Source organism: Semicossyphus pulcher, unplaced genomic scaffold, assembly GCF_022749685.1.
Source record: "Semicossyphus pulcher isolate SPU_LCO1_2020_fin unplaced genomic scaffold, fSemPul1.0.p SCAF_9, whole genome shotgun sequence".
In the NCBI taxonomy this organism is placed as follows: Eukaryota; Metazoa; Chordata; class Actinopteri; order Labriformes; family Labridae; genus Semicossyphus; species Semicossyphus pulcher.
The window spans coordinates 31,858,520-31,877,858 of NW_027211770.1; the positions used below are offsets into that span (position 1 = coordinate 31,858,520).

Here is a 19,339-nt window from a genome sequence, read left to right on the forward strand (position 1 = left end):
CTCATTTCATTTTGCTCTTCTCTCAGGCTCAGCTAACGACAACAAAACATGCGTTTCCCAAATATATAGAAAAAAGACGACATTTTATTTAACCGTTTAACTGGTAATATTCACGGGTAAAAATTTGGTTAACGGTTAACCGGTTAAAGTGCACATCCCTAGTTGAGCTGCTCATAAACTTTCAGCTGAGCTGAAGTCACACAGTCGGGTCAGGATACTGGGGCAGAAAACCAGACAAATACCCCGTCCAGAACCACAACAGAACTCTGCATCCACAAGCACTTAAAGCAACATTACGTCTGTTTAACAATCTGGACTGTAAAATAAACTCCCAGTTAATTAAAACCAACAACAGTAAAACATGCAAGAATAACCATCATCCTGTCTGCCTGTATCTTCTCCTCCTTCTCTTCCTCCAGTATCAGCAGTCGGGAGGTCAAACTATGGTCCGGTGGCCGTCGTGGGTCCAGACAGGAAGTTGTCTCTCCCGGTGAGCCGCTTGACGCTCGACGGCAGCGGAAGCACCGACGACCGCGGCATCGTCAGCTACCACTGGGACACCATGAGGTGGGTCACAGATGGTTCTCTGTGTTTCTGAAAGGCTGTAATGAAAATGTAAAACTTTAAATGCTTAAAGACATTCTTCCTCACCTCTTGGTTTTTCTGTCTTGTTGTTCCAGCGGTCCTCCGGGGTTAAAGCTGGAGGGAGGAGACCGGGCAGTAGCTACAGCGACCGGCCTCCGGGTGGGACGCTACACCTTCAGACTGACGGTGTCTGACCAGGAGGGGGCGACAGACAGCGCGTCACTGACTGTCAGAGTGCAGGAAGGTCAGAGGGTTAAAGAGCATCAATCACGTGACATAAATATTAGACATGTAGTTAAAGGTACATTTATTAGGAGTGGAAGAAAATGTAGATGCACTAATAAATCAGTACTTAGTACATTTTTAATGAGTAGGACGAAGATTCCTTGCTGTCTGTTTTGTGTTGTTTAAATGCCTGACCACCAGATGGCAGTGTTCAGACCTATCTTCAGCTGTTCACTCCAACATAACAACGTCAACTGAAGCCCCTTTCACACAAGCACTCCTGACAATTTCCAGACAATTTCAACACAGTCTGCCCCTGACATTTTCCAGAGTCGCCCCCTCTCTCTCTCGGCGTCGGCCCTCACAGCCAGTAGCTCCTGACGCTCCTCCTCTCTCCTGCAGACATCCGTGCTGTCGTCTTGGAAACGATCCTTCTTCTTCAGCCTCGGATGTTTTAAATCATCCCGCTGTGTGTCGCTCTCCCGGTTTCACACCGGTCACCTGATATAAACGTCATCGCCCCACCCACTCACTCATGGTGAATGTTCCTGACTATTTCCTGCTGCGTTTGCGCGTCGGCTCACCCTGACTTCTTGCAGACATTTGATCAGGAGGCTGCAGGAAACAGTCTGCAGAAAGTTGGGTTGAAAAATTCAGCCATGTGTTCACACATGCAGCCCTCCTGGACAATGCGGGGACATTTGCAGGACTGCAGAGCAGGTGTGAAAGGGGCAAAAAATACCTTGTACCAAAGCAGTGCAGGTTTGAAAGGAGCTTGAGACAGGGAGCACTGAGCACATATAACCTTGTGATGTTTAAGCTTTTTGGATGATGCATTGATATATAATTTTACTGTTAAATGCACAATAACATCTACATTTAATGAAGCACTTCCTGGACAAAATATTAGAGTTTACAGGCTACGTGGACTTTTTGTTGCTCAGATATGAGACTAAAGCAGCCGAAATCACAGAGGTGTTTTCGGACTTTGCTCCAGTTCTCAAGAGCCACTTCTATTTTGTAAAATGCACCAAATGTCACTGTGTTTGCTTCCCGTTTAATCTGTTAAAGATAATGTATGACTGAAGTCCTAAAGAACAGCAAAAGTAGTCAAGAGCTGAAGTCTAGTTGAGCATTATTCTGACGTCCTTCCTCCTGCAGCCAGAAGTCTTCCTCCGGTCGCTCACGCCAGCGGCAGCCACTCTCTCACGCTGCCCAACAGCTCTCTGGTCCTCCAAGGCTCCGTGACCGACGGAGACCAGAGCGAGGTCCATTTCCTGTGGGTCCGAGACAGCCAGAGTCCTGCTGCTGGGGTCAGTACCACCGCTGATACAGGGGGCCAGATTATCATGGATTATAGAAGAATCTGATTAGATGAGTTTAAATAAGATTACATTGTGTTAGAGTGAAATCAGAGATATAGATAGTTTATATTTGTCTGTTACAGGAAGTTTACCTGCCCTTGTTTATGAGGTGATTCCTGTCAGCATTAAATGGTTAAAAAAGAGATTTTGATATAAACGTCTGCAGGATGTGCTGTACGGCTCAGAGACTCAGGCCTCTCTGTACCTGGCCAACCTGGTTGAAGGCACCTACCTGTTCCAGCTGAGAGTGACCGACGCTCAGGGACGATCCTGCGCCGCCATGGCAACAGTGGAGGTCCGACCAGGTAGGACGAAGACAGAACATCTGACTGATTTACATCGAAAAAGTTCATGCGCTGCAGTTTGTCCCTGCTGTGTCTCCGTAGAGCCCGGCGGGGGGGAGGAGGTGGAGCTGGAGATGTTGGTGTCGGTGTCTCAGGTCAGCGTGGCTCAGAGGGACACGGTGGTCCGACAACTCGCCGCTCTGCTGCACGTGCTCGACAGCGACATCCAGGTCCGAGCGCTGCAGGGACACTCACACCTCAGGTACCTGACCTGCTGACTGACTGGTTAACTAACAAGTTAACTGACTGGTTAACTCGCTAACAAGTTAACTGACTGGTTAACTAACAAGTTCAGTAACTGGTATCCTGACTACCGGACTGCTTCATTTAATTTAGTGTGTGTGTGTGTGTGTGTGTGTGTGTGTGTGTGTGTGTGTGTGTGTGTGTGTGTGTGTGTGTGTGTGTGTGTGTGCAGCACAGTGTTGCGGTTCTCTGTGCGGGGCCCCTCGGGGCCGGTCTCGGGCTCCAGGCTGGTGGCTCTGCTGAGAAACCAGCTGCTCAGAGAGAAGAGCGACTACCTGCTGTTCAGAGTCCTGAGAGTCGACACCGTCTGTGAGTTCAAACTGTCGCTGCAGAGATCAGAGGCTCAGATGTGTGAAGCAGAATCCCTGACACGGTTTGCAGAAACACACATGCATCCTTTCATCAGGTTCTGAAGCTGCATGTTCAGCTGCTTCGGGTTAATGAATCTTAGTCATTGGGACACTTAAAACAGACGCAGAAACATCAGTTTGCATATCGATACTTGTTCCTGTTTCGTCTCTGATTGCATCCCTGAACAAGATCAACAACAAAGTACAAGCGCAGCTTTCAAATGAACCCAACTTCAGGATGTTTTGGGTGTTAAAAGGCAAAGACAGTGTCTTTCACTGCTTCCAAAATACATTTATTTTTATTCTAAACATTTTTAATCCTTCTGCGTGTAAAGACAATAAAGGCAGCTGTCTGCTAAGCTAACATTGCTGCTAACAATGCTAACATCTTATTACACATTTTGATCACAGTTTGATTCCGTCTTCTCTCAGTGTGCCTGCTTCACTGCTCGGGGCGGGGCCAGTGTGATCCAATCACAAAGGAGTGCACCTGTGACCCCTTCTGGACCGAGAACCTGATCCGTCATTACCTTGGTGACGGAGAGAGCAACTGTGGTAACTATAAACACAGATGGATGTAAACAATGTTTTTTGGAGGCAGCAGGTGTTATCTCACACACGTGCTTTTATTTTGTGCTCTCGCTGCTCTTCCTGTCAGAGTGGAGGGTTCTGTACGTCATCCTGACCAGCTTCATGCTCATGGTCTTCATTCTGTCGGTCAGCTGGACCTTCATCTGCTGCTGCAAGAGGTGAACTCTGGCGATACACTGACCCCTGGCCGCTTAGACTCCAGACTTGTCTTCCAGATTTAACTGCAGTGTTGCTTTTAAATGTGTTTGTTCAGGAGGAGACAAACGAAGGTGAGGAAGAAAACCAAATACACCATCCTGGACAACATGGACGAGCAGGAGAGGGTGGAGCTCCGACCCAAATTCAGTGAGTCCCTTCAGTTAGAGCGTCCTGTCCTCAACGTGACTAGTTTGGTTATCGGTACGAAGTTATCCACCTTCTTACAGCCTGATATTTAGCATTGGTCCGACGGCATCGTTTTTTTTTTTTGAGTCAGAAGTGACCATATTTGGATTTAAGGGCGGAGCTAGAGAGGAGCGAGGAATTAGCAAAGGCAACGTTGTCAATGAATGCCAGGGCTAACTTGATTAGCCTCATACTGACATCAAATGGATGCTAATTTTAGCTAGCAAAAAACACTTGGAAGAGAGCTCTGTAGTGGTGACTTGTCACAGGTAGCCCCGCCCTAACCCCTCCCCTCTTCCTGGTCTGTGTGACTCTCAATGGGAGCATCAGTGACTAAATGAACATCATGCTGTGTTGAAGAAGAAACTAGAGACTGAGAACATAAAGTCATTAGGAACATGTTTACTGAGGGAATACATCAGGAGAGGAGGAGGAGCATGTTCTCATAGACTTCTATAGGATCACATGTCTTTTTATAAACAGGGGAGTGGCCAATCCAAAATTGTAGTTCAGAACACTAAACTAGAGAACAATATGGCAGCAGGTATAACGGATGTTCAGACTGAAACACCTTTCCTCTCTGCAGGCATCAAACACCGCAGCACAGAGCACAACTCCAGCCTCATGATGTCCGAGTCGGAGCTGGACAGCGACCAGGACACCATCTTCAGCCGGGACCGACCTGTCCGCAGCAGGAACCGGCTCTGCGCTCAGGCTGCTCGCAACGGAAACGCCTTCGGCTGACGGGACGGTCGACCTCCTGGTGACAGGGACAGGACTCGTCCGGGAGTTTAACTTCTTGAACTATGAAGGACTTCGTTCCCCAGAATCCTGTGCTGTGAGGTCAGTGAAATGAACCAGTCCCGTTTCAGGGTGAGACTCCTTCAAAAGGACACGAGGACTCGCTGCCTGGAGGACACACCTGCGTATCCTAACAGGATGATTGAGGTTGTAACATCTGTGTGTCGGCACAGTCGGGCTGAAATGCAGACTCCTAAAGAGGGACTTATGACTTACGTACGAATCAGACATTTTGGGAGATTGTCCTCCTCACAGCCAGATGACAAGATGGCTCCTTTTATTTCTGCGTCTCCAGGTGTTCAAAAGTGATCTGATCGATTACGGCATCATTTGGATCACATCATGAGAACGGGTTGTTTAAAAGAAAACATTCTGACATAGTTTTGTTTTTATCCTGATCAAACCTCCAGTTTGTGTTCAAACTTTTGAGCAGGATTTGGGAAAACTTTGCTCCTAAAATCAGGATGATCCTGATCCCAGCAGAGGGAGGATTCAGGCTGGATTTCAGGAACTAAACTTTTAAACTGATCAAACAAAACATTTTTACACTGTAGTTTAGACTGCAGACATTTTTTAAATATTTAACTTCAATCAGCCAAATAGTGTCAATATCAAACAAAGTATGCTTTAATGCAGCTGTGAGGAACTTTCATTTTGGCGCCCCCTGTGGACAAAGTGTGTAGTGTGTATTCCCATTTAGAGCTCTGGTTATCTTGGTACTCTTGAGAAGTCTATCTGGATCAGGTTGGGATCAATCATTCTGATCCAGATGAAATGTTTTAACTATTTGGCCCAGCTAGAGTGAGGTCTGAGATGGGGTTAGCTTAGCTTAGCACAATGACTGGAAGCAGGGGGAAACTGGTAGCCTAGCTACAACTTCAAGTCCGTCTGAATTACATGTATCTCATTATATAGCTCAGAGCTAACTTACCGGCTGCTGCAGGCTGACTCAGAGCTCACTGGACTGTTTTCATTCTGAAGCAAACCGAACAAAAAAACATCAAACTGGAAATGTTCCATTTAAAAAGAAAAACTCATCACGAACTGTAATATTACAATTTCCTCTTTAATTCTCCATTAATAATATCTATGGTCAGAAATACAAAAGTTATTTTCTTCTTACATTTACTGCGACTACAACAGTATTTTACAATTAAGACAGATTTCACTTTACATTAGAAACAATCTGCTGTACAAACCCAAGGAACTAATGTCAGTACCTAAAGCCAGGTGACAGGTTAACCCCGGAGGTCAGCCAGACGAGTTTCCGGGGCTGTTCATTTAAATAACTCAAAGACTGGAGGACATGAAAATCCTTATGTGGCACGTCTGACATTGGCAAACATTATTTTACTTTTTACTAAAGGTTTAAAAAAAAAAAAGGCTTCATGTTAAACAGCCATGAATCTACACTGTACCACAGTATAACTACAGTCAGTAATTACATCGTCTTCATCTCCACACAGAAACAATCCAAAGGGATTTCTTTCATTCAAATAGGAGCATGCAAACGTCCGGCCTGGTCTTTAACATTTAGATTTATGTATGAACACGTTAGAAACACGGAGCGCTAACAGACATGCCTAACAGTATGTGTTCAAATATGTCCATTTGTAAGTATTTGAATCATTAAAAAAAATATTATTTTCACATTAACAGAAAAAAAACAACTGATTTTATGATTTTACAAAAATCTAGAAAAAGGTTGTGCTTTTTTTTTGTCTCTCTTCTCTTCGACGGTTAACTGTGCGACTTTGCAGCTTCATCTCCTTTAAAAACAAATGTTTGTGCTACTGAGGAGAAAGTTCACTCCATGTGTGTGATCAAAATTAAACCGTAAATTTCAGCTGTTACGATTTTACGACAAATTCTGAATTTAATGCATCTGTTTGTGAATAATTCTATGTTGCAGTTTGAATGCAATTTTTATTTCAATGACAAACTAAACTGAGAAAATGCTGCGTTCAGGTCCCCTACAACTTTGACATGAACTCTAACAGTACCTGGAACTAATATGGAAGTGCCTGAAAACCAAACCAGTCTAGATTTCACTTTTCACACAGCAAGAGAAATGTGTCCCCAAACCGCGGCGAGGATTATTATACAGAGAATACTGGATTCTGATTGGCTATATGACTGAATGTCCACACCAACATTCTGGAAGTTTCCCCACATTGTAGCAACATTTTAGAATGTTGATGCAGACCGAATGTTGGTGCGGAATGTGATTATCCAATCACAGCTTAGCAACCGTAACTAGGCCCAGCAGGTGTATCAGGCTTTGGAGCGTTTTATTTGAGCAAAAATAACAGCCGACCAGGAAGGAACGGATTCATCAGTGTGTGTGTGCTGCTAACATGAACCAGCCAGGCTAACTGGCTGATTACTTCACAGCAGAAACTTGTCATGTTTAAGGACTGAAGCGTCCGCTGTGGGGGGGGCGGGCCTGGATGACACTGAATCAGTTTAAGTTAACATCAGCGTGTTTGTCCCGGGGAACTTTATCTGACATTACTTTGCCTGAACTGTTCAAGTTTAACTCTTTTTTTTTTTCTTGTGAAAAAGAATTTGTTTGAAATGTTAATAAAGCATCAGTCGAATATTTGTGTTGCTTTTCTGAATGACAGATTACAGATCTCTGATTTACTAATGCGTCTGTCCGAACTAACATATGAAGCTGAGATATAAAGCCAATGTTAAGTTACTGGCCAACATCTGCTGTTAAAAATCTGCATCTCTTTCATTAATAGCCAATTCTTTAAAGAGCAACAAAGAACTGGATGGTGAGTTAAACTGTGTGCAGCAGGCTTTAAGGTGAATTCTCTGATGTGTTGTGGGCGTCTGAGCGTCGTGTATATAAACCCTGCTGGAATGAAAAATGACTCTGCTCTGTAATAACACAAAATTATAAACACTCCGTTGTTACCATTTAAATTTGTTTTGCTGTTTTGCCGGGGCGAAAAGAACCCTGGTTTTTAACACAATCCCTCGAGCCAATCAGAAAAGTCGTTATGAATGATGCCTTCAAACACATTATAGATAATTATTGCTTGAAACATTATTTTCTCCTGTGTATGAAAAGTGAAAAAGCAAGTGAGGAGACCCTGTTTCATTCAGCTAACGACTAATGTCACAAAAACAAATATTTTATTGTTTATGAAAACATGTGTTATTAGTTACTTTTGTTTTCTTCTGTCAGTTTAGATTTTCTGTATTTTTCAGGGTCTGTGGATTCATCACAGCCTTAATGATTACTGCATGTATACGAGTGTCGCACCACTGAACCTGCGGCGTCTCCGCCCTCTTTCACGGCTTCAGACCTCCGAAGCACATGTACTTCACTTCCAGGTACTCGTCGATGCCGTACTTGGAGCCTTCGCGGCCCAAACCGGACTGTTTGACCCCGCCGAACGTGGCCTCGGGAGTGGACAGGAGGCCCTCGTTGACTCCGACTATCCCCACCTCCAACGCCTCGGCCACCCGCCACATCTGACTCACATCCTGCGAGTACATGTAACCTGAGGATGGAAAAATAGAGCAGGTCAGAGTTTAAAGAGGTGTGTTTGGGTCGTTTTTTAGGCTTTAAATCCTCAAGACAGAGTAAGTCATAACAGGTCAATGAAGATGCTTTTATTCCACAGGCTCCTCCTGATGTGGCCTCTGAGGGCTGTAATAGATCAGTACTGGCCCATATTTATTACAAAACTCACCAATATAAAAAACTAAAGCCAGTGTTTTTATAGTTTGATCCCTCACGGCTGCCTGGCGTCACCACACAGGTGTCTCAAACCGTTCTTTTCACCTCAACTTGGACTCCAGAGGGCGCTGTACTCACAGGTGGAGGTCTTTTTCTTTGGGGTTGATCAGAGTTTGTCTGTCACGGATCCGAGCCAGATTTATGTGCAGGAATAATTTCACATGAAGCTTTTCGATCAGAAATCTGTTGCTTCAAAATCAACCATGTTATTACGTGAAAATATTCAGATTCACCTCCTGTCCTTTAAAGCAACAGCCCCTGAAGGTATGTCTTATTAACTTCTTTATATCAAAGCGCATGAATTGAAAGAAGTACGCAAGTTCAACAAAGGCTCCGAGACTCCTTTCAGCTGTGGGAGAAACACTAAAACCTTTTTGTTTTCCAACAACAGCCCTCAAATGGACAAGCTGATATGAGCACGAGGAGTTTGAAACATCCAGGACTCTTCTGACTGTAAGAGCTCAGAAGGATGTACTCACCTGCCAGCCCGACATTCGATGCGTTAGCAATAGCCAGAGCCTCCTCCTCTGTGTTAAACCTGCAAACCAGAAACAACAGACCTGAATAAAACCAGCTGACTCATATTGCCTCTGTAACAGTCATTCCTGTGTTTTTAAACCCGGGCTCTCGACCAGCTCCAAAAACCTTAGATCCAAACTCCACTGACAAAAAGAGAAACTTCACTCTGCAGGACACTGGAGAGTCTTTTGCTTCTGCAGGACTGCTGTGTTGTGTTGGTGTGTTTCATTAATATTGTGTTTGATTCCCAAACAAAACATTTAAACACAAAAGTCACACAATCACTCAAATAAACCAACGTATTAATGCAGCAGCAGAGCAGCAGCTCCTGTGTCCTGTGAGGTAAAATCACTGTTTTTATCAGTGGAGTCTGGTGGCTTTGAAGAGAGCGATCTGTTTCTGTGTGTGGTTAAAAATCATCTTCCTCTTTACAGAAAGGATGCCTACAGAGACGGACCGTTTTGTTGATGTTGTCAGACACTCAGAATGTAATCCAGATGTAAACACTCTGAAGAGTAAGAGCATCTCGTGAGCATACAGACCTGATGACGGGCAGCAGCGGGCCGAACGTCTCCTCCTTGGTGCACAGCATGTCTGTGGTGACGTCGGCCAGCAGGGTGGGCTCCATGAAGGACCCCTCCAGACGCTTCCCGCCCTTTAACACCTTCGCCCCCCTGGACACGGCGTCTGATATCTGATGAGCTACCTGAGACACAGACGGACTCGGGTGTTGAGCCCTGCTGCTACTGTCTTGCTTTTACCTTGTTGACATTTTAATTACAAAAGTCTGATCAACATTTGGTGAATCAAACTGTGACGTGGGTCCAGAGTCCATTAATCTCAGCCATTAGTTAGTTCGATCAGCACGTCTGACACAAATAAAGATGCTGTTTTACCTTATCTGCAGCTCTGCTGTTGATGAGCGGCCCCTGTGTGGTGTCAGGCTCAGAGCCGTGACCCAGCCGGAGCTCAGCGTCCATCGCTTGACCCAGCTTCTCCATGAAACGATCGTGGATGCCGCTCTGCACCAGGAACCGGTTTGAGCACACACATGTCTATGATGAGGAGGAGGAGGAGGAGGAGAAGATGTAGAAGAAGGAGAAGAAAGAAGGAGAAAAAGAAGGAAGAGGAATAGGGGGAGGAGGAGGAGAAGTATTAGGAGAAAAGAGAAGGAGGAGGAGGAGGAGGAGGAGAAAAGAGAAGAAGAAGGAGAAGGAGGAGGAGGAGGAGGAGGAGAAGATGTAGAAGAAGAAGGAGAAGAAAGAAGGAGAAAAAGAAGGAAGAGGAATAGGGGGAGGAGGAGGAGAAGTATTAGGAGAAAAGAGAAGGAGGAGGAGGAGGAGGAGAAAAGAGAAGAAGAAGGAGAAGGAGAAGGAGGAGGAGACAGAGAAGGAGGATGAGGAGGGGGAGGAGAAGATGTAGAAGAAGGAGAAGAAAGAAGGAGAAAAAGAAGGAAGAGGAATAGGGGGAGGAGGAGGAGAAGTATTAGGAGAAAAGAGAAGGAGGAGGAGGAGGAGGAGGAGAAAAGAGAAGAAGAAGGAGAAGGAGGAGGAGGAGGAGACAGAGAAGGAGGATGAGGAGGAGGAGGAGAAGATGTAGAAGAAGGAGAAGAAAGAAGGAGAAAAAGAAGGAAGAGGAATAGGGGGAGGAGGAGGAGAAGTATTAGGAGAAAAGAGAAGGAGGAGGAGGAGGAGGAGGAGAAAAGAGAAGAAGAAGGAGAAGGAGAAGGAGGAGGAGGAGGAGACAGAGAAGGAGGATGAGGAGGAGGAGGAGAAGATGTAGAAGAAGGAGAAGAAAGAAGGAGAAAAAGAAGGAAGAGGAATAGGGGGAGGAGGAGGAGAAGTATTAGGAGAAAAGAGAAGGAGGAGGAGGAGGAGGAGGAGAAAAGAGAAGAAGAAGGAGAAGGAGGAGGAGGAGGAGGAGGAGAAGATGTAGAAGAAGAAGGAGAAGAAAGAAGGAGAAAAAGAAGGAAGAGGAATAGGGGGAGGAGGAGGAGAAGTATTAGGAGAAAAGAGAAGGAGGAGGAGGAGGAGGAGAAAAGAGAAGAAGAAGGAGGAGGAGGAGGAGACAGAGAAGGAGGATGAGGAGGAGGAGGAGAAGATGTAGAAGAAGGAGAAGAAAGAAGGAGAAAAAGAAGGAAGAGGAATAGGGGGAGGAGGAGGAGGAGGAGACAGAGAAGGAGGAGGAGAAAAGAGAAGAAGAAGGAGAAGGAGGAGGAGGAGGAGACAGAGAAGGAGGTGTATAATGATCACCGTCTTCAACTTGAGACTTTTAGTACAGGTAACTTCACTCTCGTGTTACCTGTCCAGAGTTCCTGAACTTGGAGCCCATGGCTCCGCCCACCGCTTTGTCCACATCAGCACTGTCGAACACGATGAAGGGGGCGTGGCCTCCCAGCTCCATGGACGCCTTCTTCACAGTGTCAGCGGCCATTCTGAGCAGCACCTGAGAGGAGTGTTGTACACAGACGATGGAACTGGTTTCTTTCTATATTTACGTCTTTATACAAAAATGTTCACTGAATTAAATTTGAAATATCTTTATAGTATAAAATACAGAATATCAGAAATATCACAATAGTGTCATCATGTTAGTCAACCTGATTTTATGTTTGTTCACATACGTGTCTAAAAAATGTGATGTGAAGTTAACGACGGCCTGTAAGTGATGTAAATTACAACGTGAGCTTCACATAAAGCTCATCTCAGTGAATGTTGCTGTTCTCTGTTTGTTTCCTTTCCTTATGAACTGAATCTGCTGGTGAGGAGCTCTGGGAACAAGGCCCAGGCTGCAGTCACAAAGAGACATGTGAAGGCTAAAAATAGATTCTGACTGGCTGAGTTTCAGGCTGAAACACTCACTGAGAACTTCAGAGCTAAAAGGAGTTTAGAGACTCCGCTGGTCCATCTCGGAGACATATTAAATGTTTGTTTTATATGCACAACATATAAACTGCTTTTAACCTCTGTGTGCCTTTCCCAGATCTTAGACTGTTATTTCTTTGTACTTTAGGAGCCTTAAAACACGCTGACCCGGGACGACAGATGTAAAAGCTGCTGCAGGTACTCAGGAAAGTCAGCTTTTTAGACAAATACCACAAAGTAATAAACAAAGTCCTGCATTCCTTATTTTAAGTAGAACAAACATTGTTTGCGTTAAAATATGCTAAAATAACAAACATATTAATTATTCAGAATGTCCGGCAGGGGGCGCTGCAGGCTGCATGATGAGGTTCTAACCTTGCCGGTGGCCGTGGAGCCAGTGAAGGAGATTTTGGCCACCAGAGGGTCGGTGCAGAGAACCTCCCCAACCGAGGGAGTCTTCTCTCTGGAGCACGGAACCACGTTAAAGACCCCCGCAGGGATCCCCGCCTGCTCCGCCAGCTGCACAACATGACGAGAGAAAGCTTTAACTGAAGTCCACAACAGAACACACAGGGTTAAATTTAATGTTGCGATTCGGACCTCAGCCAGCGCGAGCGCCGACAGCGGCGTGTCCTCGGCTGGTTTCACCACCACCGTGCAGCCGGCAGCCAGAGCAGCGCCGACCTTCCTGGTGATCATCGCGCTGGGGAAGTTCCACTGTGGAGCAACACGAGGTCGACCGTTTAAATGAAAGGTTCAACACTTTAAGATCCACCTCATCAATATTTCCTGTTTATAATTATTGATTTATAAAAACAGAGATCTTTGTCCGCACTTACAGGACTTGACAACAAAATTCAAAAGGTAAAATCTTTATATCTTTACTTATCTTTAATATTTATATCACCTGTTTACATTATATTAAGGCTTAAAGTGATGCATCATTAGGGGCGTGGCCTCTTTGAGTGACGGGTGGGAGCTGCTAGCTGTCTGCTAGGTGTCCCCTCAGCTAACTCAGTCACTGAACGTAACCTCTGGGCCGTGTTTGTGCTGTTGGAGCCTTTTGGAGATTTGTTCATGTAAATATCAGACAGATAATCTGTGTGTGCGCTTTATTGGACGAACAGACTCCCAGTCTCACACACTGTTTTTACACATATTCTAGTACGGTGACGACGTCCACTTCCTATATACTGTCACAGTCTGCTCCACTCTGCCAGTCTGCCACACCTCCTCATCAGACCAACTCCCTACACCTGTCTCTGCTCCACTCTACCTGTCAGCCACGCCTCCTCATCAGGCCAACTCTCCACACCTGTGAGAGCCCTGGCTGCATTTAAGCCTGCTCCTGTCTCTGCTTCAGTGCCAGATTGTTCTTGTACTATGCCTGACTTTCCAGCGTTTTTCCCCGGACTGATCACCTGTTGCCGACCTCGTCTGTCCCCGACCTGCCTGCCTCGTCTCTGCCCTGGATATTACCTCAGCCTTCTGTCTTCGACCACGAGTTTCGCCTATTCCCTCCTGGTTACACACCTGCTCGGCTCTGTGGCTACACAGCTCACCACTGGACCTGTCTGCCAGCTAGGTAATCCACCTGTTGTTGGCTTTGCCTTCAGTCAGCGACACCAGGCTCACTCCTTCTCAGATCTTGCAGAAGATCACTGTGAGCCAAGACTTTTCACCCTGCCACTGTATAAACTGTTAAAGACTGCAGTGAATAATAAAGGTCATTACCGACTGATATCCCGTCTGCCTGTGCTGCTTTTGGGTCCTCACCATACCCGTTACAGTACAATCTGGCCACTGTAACGGGTATGGTAGAGTGGAGCAGAGACAGGTGTAGGGAGTTGGTCTGATGAGGAGGTGTGGCAGACTGGCAGAGTGGAGCAGACTGTGACATATACGGTCTATGGTCAGGACCGAAGTCCGCTGCTCACCGGTGTGATGATGGAGGCGACGCCTGTGGGCTGTTTGAGAAGGAGGATCTTTCGGTCTTTGGCAGGCGAGGGGACGATGTCTCCGTAAACTCGCCGAGCCTCCTCTGAAAACCACTCGAGGAAGGAGGCGGAGTACGCAATCTCCCCGAGAGACTCCTGCAAGGGCTTACCCTGCAACACACACGCACGCACGCACGCACGCACACACAATATCCAAAATGTGAGGATTTGCAATTTATGTTTTTATATGTGTCTTAATAAATCACGTTGGGCTGCGTGCACTCTTTCCTGATGTTTCACAGACAACAGAGGAAAAAACAGCAGATTAGATCATAAAAAATGTATTTTGTTTGCAGCTCTATGATATATTTCGATTTCAGAGCAGTGTTTTCCAACTTTTTAGCTTGCGATGCTCTAAAATGAAACCCTACTCTGACACTTTGAGGTGTTTGAGACCTTGAAGTCCTCTAGTGACCATCTGGATCAAGGAGATAAAAATGGAAATGGAAATATAAATAAAACTAAATATTAACAAATTTGCGAGGAAAAAAAAGGTAATAAGAACTTTCTCTCTACTACTACAACTATCTCTCGTTGCATTCCCTCTGATAGGTTCTTGGTGTCTCTGAGTTGTGAGTTTGAAAACTTCTAAATATTATTCATCACAAAAAAAAGATTTGATAAAAATCTGGGAGGAAATGTATGAAAATGTGTGCAGCTATGAATCTGTTTATGCTCTTGTTTCTCTCTAACGTACTCAGTTGCTTTAAATCTGCACATTTTACATTCTTCTATCAGAGCAACAGCCCGAGGAGTGAGTCGCTCTGTTCATCGTCTCCCTCATCAGCCTTCTTCCCAACAGGTATCTGACTGCTTCCTGTGAATACTGCAGCACATTAACACTTAATGTTCTTTAAACACACGATACTCACACTCTCGAATGTGATCAGTTTGGCCAGGTCTTGTTTGTGCAGCGTCACCAGGTCGAACCATTTCCTCAGCAGGACGCTCCTCTCCTGCAGGACAACCAATCAGATCGCAGCAGGGAGTCAGGTTTCATCACCTTTGCAGATGTTTTGATGTTCGTGACCACTTTGAATTCAAAGTTAATATTTTGAAGAACTTGGCACAAGCAGCTTCCTGTGATCAGTGATGGATTAAGTGTGGGGCTGTGAGCTTTGAAAACATGAAATTAATATTTCACAGAGTGGAAGTGAAAACGACGACGCAGAGAGGGTCCTTTAGGGTCACTCCGGAGCACTCGCAGCAAACTACAAGTACATTTCATCGCATGGCATCACTTCTGCTGCTCAAAAAATATGTAAATACATAGTTTGATGATTTCATGAAGTAGTGTGGGATCATGGGAGATGTTGTGTCAGGCCACACCCCCTTTTTATAGCATCAAATAACTGATTAAAAGTAACCTTGTGAGAAAAATGAACACTTATAAATCAGCATAAGAACTACATATAATGACAGAAACCATGTTTGACAAAAATGTATTTGACGTGTATTTTGATTTTATAGATTGACTCCCATCTGTTAACATGGAGGAGGCGGGCTTTATGAGCTATACTGCAGCCAGTCAGCAGGGGGCGACAGAGAGGGTTTGGCTTCACTTTTAGGGAGCTGTCATGTCGGCCATCTTTTTATACAGTCTATTGCTGTGTTCGAAATGCCATACTATGCTAGCAATACGTCCTGATGTGGCCTAAATGTAGTCTGCAGTATGCAAACAAAAGCTAAAGGTGCAGTACGCCAAAAATACCCGGCTGTTGTACTGATTCAGAAAAAAATCTGCAGTATGCATCGGACCAGTCTGCCTCGCCTGCTGTATCCCACAATGCAAAGCGCTGGAAAGGCACAGCGGCAGTTGAAATGACGGACAGCAGCAGCATTCCAGCAGAAGGGGGCGCTATAGCTAAAGAAGCAGCAGTTACTGTTTATGTCCACCTGGCGCAGCATACTGCAATATTAATTTGAAAAGCTCCTCTATACTACAGACTACCACCGAACACACTATGCAGTATATAGCACGTGGCATATATTATGTAGCATTAAGTATCTAGTACGGCATTTTGAACGCAGCCTATAGTATCTCGGCTAATACACACGTCAAACTATCACGAAGGAAGAAATGGTGTCGAACATCTACAATTGCTCAGTTCAACCAAGTCACAAGTCAAGTTAAATAAAATCCTGATCTTCTACCCAATAATCTACATTTTAAATAAGTTTAAAGACACATTCATGAGAAGCTGAGGAACTGAATATTTGACCTCTAAAGTAAAGTTTCAGCAACCAAACAAATAAAGTTGAACTTTATCTGTCCTGAAGGAAAAAATTAACCTGAGACTGTGATGAGGTTTAATAACTGAGAGGACGGAGTGGGATCACTGAACAGAAACGATCAGGTCAAACTTACAGTGTTCTCACCACCTCCAAATTATTAATGTTTATTCTGCTCACCTTACATCACCTTGTGTTAGCTGACATCCTGCAGCCTTGTTAGGAATCACTGCTGTTCGCTACTTTAACCCAAGTACTTGTATGAGTTGTAGTATTTTAAGGATTTCCATTTAATGCAACTTTATATTCAACCCCACTAATGTCGGAGGGAAATATTTTAATGGCACTAATTTTACAGCTTTAATAACTTTACGCATTTAGATTATTAATACAAATAAATGTAGATTATAAAGTATGATGTATTATTATAGAAGACTGTCTTCTTACACATACACGTTTATAATACAATGATACATACATATTATTCTGTGGGGCATGTCTGCATAATCAATACTTCTACTTTTGGAATTAACATAAACCCCAAGCAGACAAAATCTGTCTTGTTGGTTTTTTTCAATCGAAATCTGATCATGTTAATATACTCATAATCAATATATAAAAATATAAACAGTTTATTTTCAGGATCACCTTAAGTTTGCTCACAGTTAATCACAAAGTCCAGACACGCAGCTAATGAGCTACACAAATGCACCTGCCATTCACAGGCGAGAAAACTACACGCCAAACTCCATTCAAAGAATTCGCTATTTAATATTGTGATTTTTGTCTGCCAACATTCATATCTTAAAAGCATTCAGCATGTTTCCCTAGTCTGTAGGATACTCTCGGTTCTTCAGCAAATATGGCAAGCTTTCATTCAGCAATATGTACGTGATTATTTCAATACGGCTTTCAACTTGTCCGTGTTTATATTTTTTAAGACGTGTCAACAAGCAATGACGAGCTAAAGTGAAATTTAGGAATTTTATCCGAATACCGTGTTGTCAAGTCAATTATGCAGAGGCCGAATTCAAGTCTGGTTCCTATCAGTTAATAAAATACCCTTTGTTAAAGTGTTTTTGCTGATTTTATGCCTGATATGTAAAGGATATTCTTAATTGGCACTTTGTCGAATGGAATTTGGTTAAGAAGAGAGTCGCAGTACCTTAGCTGTGTACTGCTTCCAGGAATGAAATGCCTTGTATGCAGCGTCCACAGCCTGCTTGGCCTCAGCCGGGCCACAGTCTGACACCCGGGCTATCTCCTTCCCGGTGGCCGGGTCCAGAACCGGGAACACCGATGCTGCGGGGATCCAGCGGCCGTCAATGTAGCTCTCCGTCCGCAGCAGCGGAGCGGAGACATCCAGGCTGTAGTGTCTGTGCATGGCGGCGGGCAGGCCGGGGAAGACCTGCCGAAGGAAGCAGCGAGTGCTCAGAATACAGAAAGTGGACATACCGGGGGTGAATGTCTGGAGCTGGGTGTTTGTGAAACGCTCACAGTGGGGCGGCTGGAGGGTGTCTATCTGCCCGCAGGTCAGTGACAGACCTCCAGCAGCTTTCTGTCGGTTTCAACCAGTCCAGAAGGGGACGCGTTAACCACGTGACCTCGCGCAAACGCAGGGTTCTTCTGCTGTGGAGCAGTGATGCGTTTAATGTACGCTACATGACAAAGAAACCCATTTCCAACGAAGATAGAAAAATATAAAGGAAAATAAAGCCATGATGGTCCAAATTGTGGGACAAAAAGTCAAAATAATGATTTACTAGTTCAAACATTTCGTAAAAATAAAAATGATGACAGTCGATTTTTTTTTACAGAATCCTAATCTTGGTTTTTAGCTCATGTTTCTTTGGATGCCCATTTTTGAGAACATTATGACATACATTTTAAAAAATCGTTTTTTTTTATATACTAACTCGTTCATTTGAGAAACCAATTCATTACTTTTATATATCAACTCACTATTTGGTTTATTTTAAAATAGTTTTTGTTTTGAGAAGGTTTAACATTATTTTCTGATTGTAGCTCATTATTCTGAGAACGTTTCTCATTTCAATGATCTTTTCTTAAATGACAGACAGTAAAACCCTTCAAAACATTTCTATAAAAGAGGTGTTTACTGACTTCCTGTGACCTCAGTGATGAAAGAACCTTAGGTGCTGGTTTTATGCAATCTAAATGAATGAAATGTAATGAATCCAGTGTGACTGACGCACACACACACACGCACACACACATACACAGAAACACACACACACAGTCTCTCTCTCACTCTTTGAGATGCCACTTATTTATTCCCTGTTTTTGTTTGTCTTTATGACATTCAGTGTACTTTAGTACTTAAAGGTATAATAAGTATGATTTTCCAAGAAAAATAAAATATAGACTTTTACAAATATAATATAATATGAATAATCACTTATGGGCCTCTATACATGTGTGTTGGTGAGTGTGTGTGCAGACAGATGGCTCGACGTTCTTTCGAACGGCTCTCGGAAAAGATCGGAGCCTTAAGATCCGACTCCCTTCAAAGAGCCGTAATGCCCAGCACTAGAAACTGAAGGTGTGTTTGCGGTGCAGAAGAGGACTTGATGAGCGGCACAGGCTGGTCACGTGACCAAGGAGCCAGTAGAATGAGAGTGGATGATCTTCTGCACAATTTAAAATTTGATACAGCTTAATTTGACAGTTGAAGCCCCTGATTTTGATTAGCGTCATATCACCCTCATGATGTTGACCGATTCTCTACAAACGCAGCCAGTAGGCCAGCAACATGTTGACTAATCAAAAAGTTGCTCAACATCCGACATTTTGAGAAAAATAGATAATGTAATGAATAATTTATTGGCTGTAATTGTGAACCATTTAGAGATGTGATGTGAACATTTTGATGATAATAATGATCAATAAGGATGATAATAATAATAATAATAATAACAACAATAATAATAATGATAATAATAATAATAATAATAATAATAATAATGATAATAACAACAATAATAATAATGATAATAATAATAATAATAATAATAATAATAATGATAATAATAACAATAATAATAATGATAATAATAATAATA

General features: G+C 43.9%; 2 protein-coding genes across 4 annotated transcripts in view; one reads left to right on the forward strand and one right to left on the reverse strand.

The window, feature by feature from the left end:
- Positions 1–5,575, forward strand: part of LOC138583605 (dyslexia-associated protein KIAA0319-like) — a 7,928-nt gene extending 2,353 nt beyond the window's left edge. Inside the window, exons 4-13 of the mRNA XM_069655505.1 lie at positions 420–567; positions 681–829; positions 1,972–2,123; positions 2,341–2,479; positions 2,561–2,720; positions 2,934–3,070; positions 3,544–3,666; positions 3,770–3,860; positions 3,956–4,047; positions 4,673–5,575. Of these exons, the coding sequence (XP_069511606.1) occupies positions 420–567; positions 681–829; positions 1,972–2,123; positions 2,341–2,479; positions 2,561–2,720; positions 2,934–3,070; positions 3,544–3,666; positions 3,770–3,860; positions 3,956–4,047; positions 4,673–4,830 (1,349 nt within the window). The 3' untranslated portion in view covers positions 4,831–5,575. The remainder of the gene's footprint in view (positions 1–419; positions 568–680; positions 830–1,971; positions 2,124–2,340; positions 2,480–2,560; positions 2,721–2,933; positions 3,071–3,543; positions 3,667–3,769; positions 3,861–3,955; positions 4,048–4,672) is intronic.
- Positions 5,576–5,934: 359 nt separating this feature from the next.
- aldh5a1 (aldehyde dehydrogenase 5 family, member A1 (succinate-semialdehyde dehydrogenase)) lies at positions 5,935–17,841 on the reverse strand. Of its 3 annotated transcripts, XM_069656173.1 has the most exons (11): positions 17,754–17,823; positions 17,422–17,664; positions 14,897–14,980; positions 13,965–14,135; positions 12,628–12,744; positions 12,403–12,546; positions 11,465–11,608; positions 10,060–10,218; positions 9,706–9,869; positions 9,124–9,182; positions 5,935–8,405 (listed from the first exon to the last, which is right to left on the reverse strand). In XM_069656173.1, exons 2-11 carry the CDS (start codon positions 17,638–17,640, stop codon positions 8,194–8,196), a joined length of 1,473 nt encoding a protein of 490 aa, XP_069512274.1. In that variant the 5' UTR covers positions 17,641–17,664; positions 17,754–17,823; the 3' UTR covers positions 5,935–8,193. The 3 variants fall into 3 exon arrangements, with proteins under 3 accessions (XP_069512274.1, XP_069512273.1, XP_069512275.1); XM_069656172.1 differs by having other exon boundaries at positions 17,422–17,841; XM_069656174.1 differs by lacking the exons at positions 12,403–12,546; positions 12,628–12,744 and having other exon boundaries at positions 17,422–17,841.
- Positions 17,842–19,339: the final 1,498 nt, after the last annotated feature.

What these genes read in the sequence shown, in the direction of transcription:
- aldh5a1 (XM_069656172.1), bottom strand. Translation starts at nt 17,709, where the DNA reads ATGTCCACTTTCTGTATTCTGAGCACTCGCTGCTTCCTTCGGCAGGTC. An exon ending in GGAAGCAGTACACAGCTAAG is followed by an intron (nt 14,981 to 17,421) that starts GTACTGCGACTC and finishes GTTGTCCTGCAG; the next exon opens with GAGAGGAGCGTCCTGCTGAG. An exon ending in CGGCGCTCGCGCTGGCTGAG is followed by an intron (nt 12,547 to 12,627) that starts GTCCGAATCGCA and finishes CATGTTGTGCAG; the next exon opens with CTGGCGGAGCAGGCGGGGAT.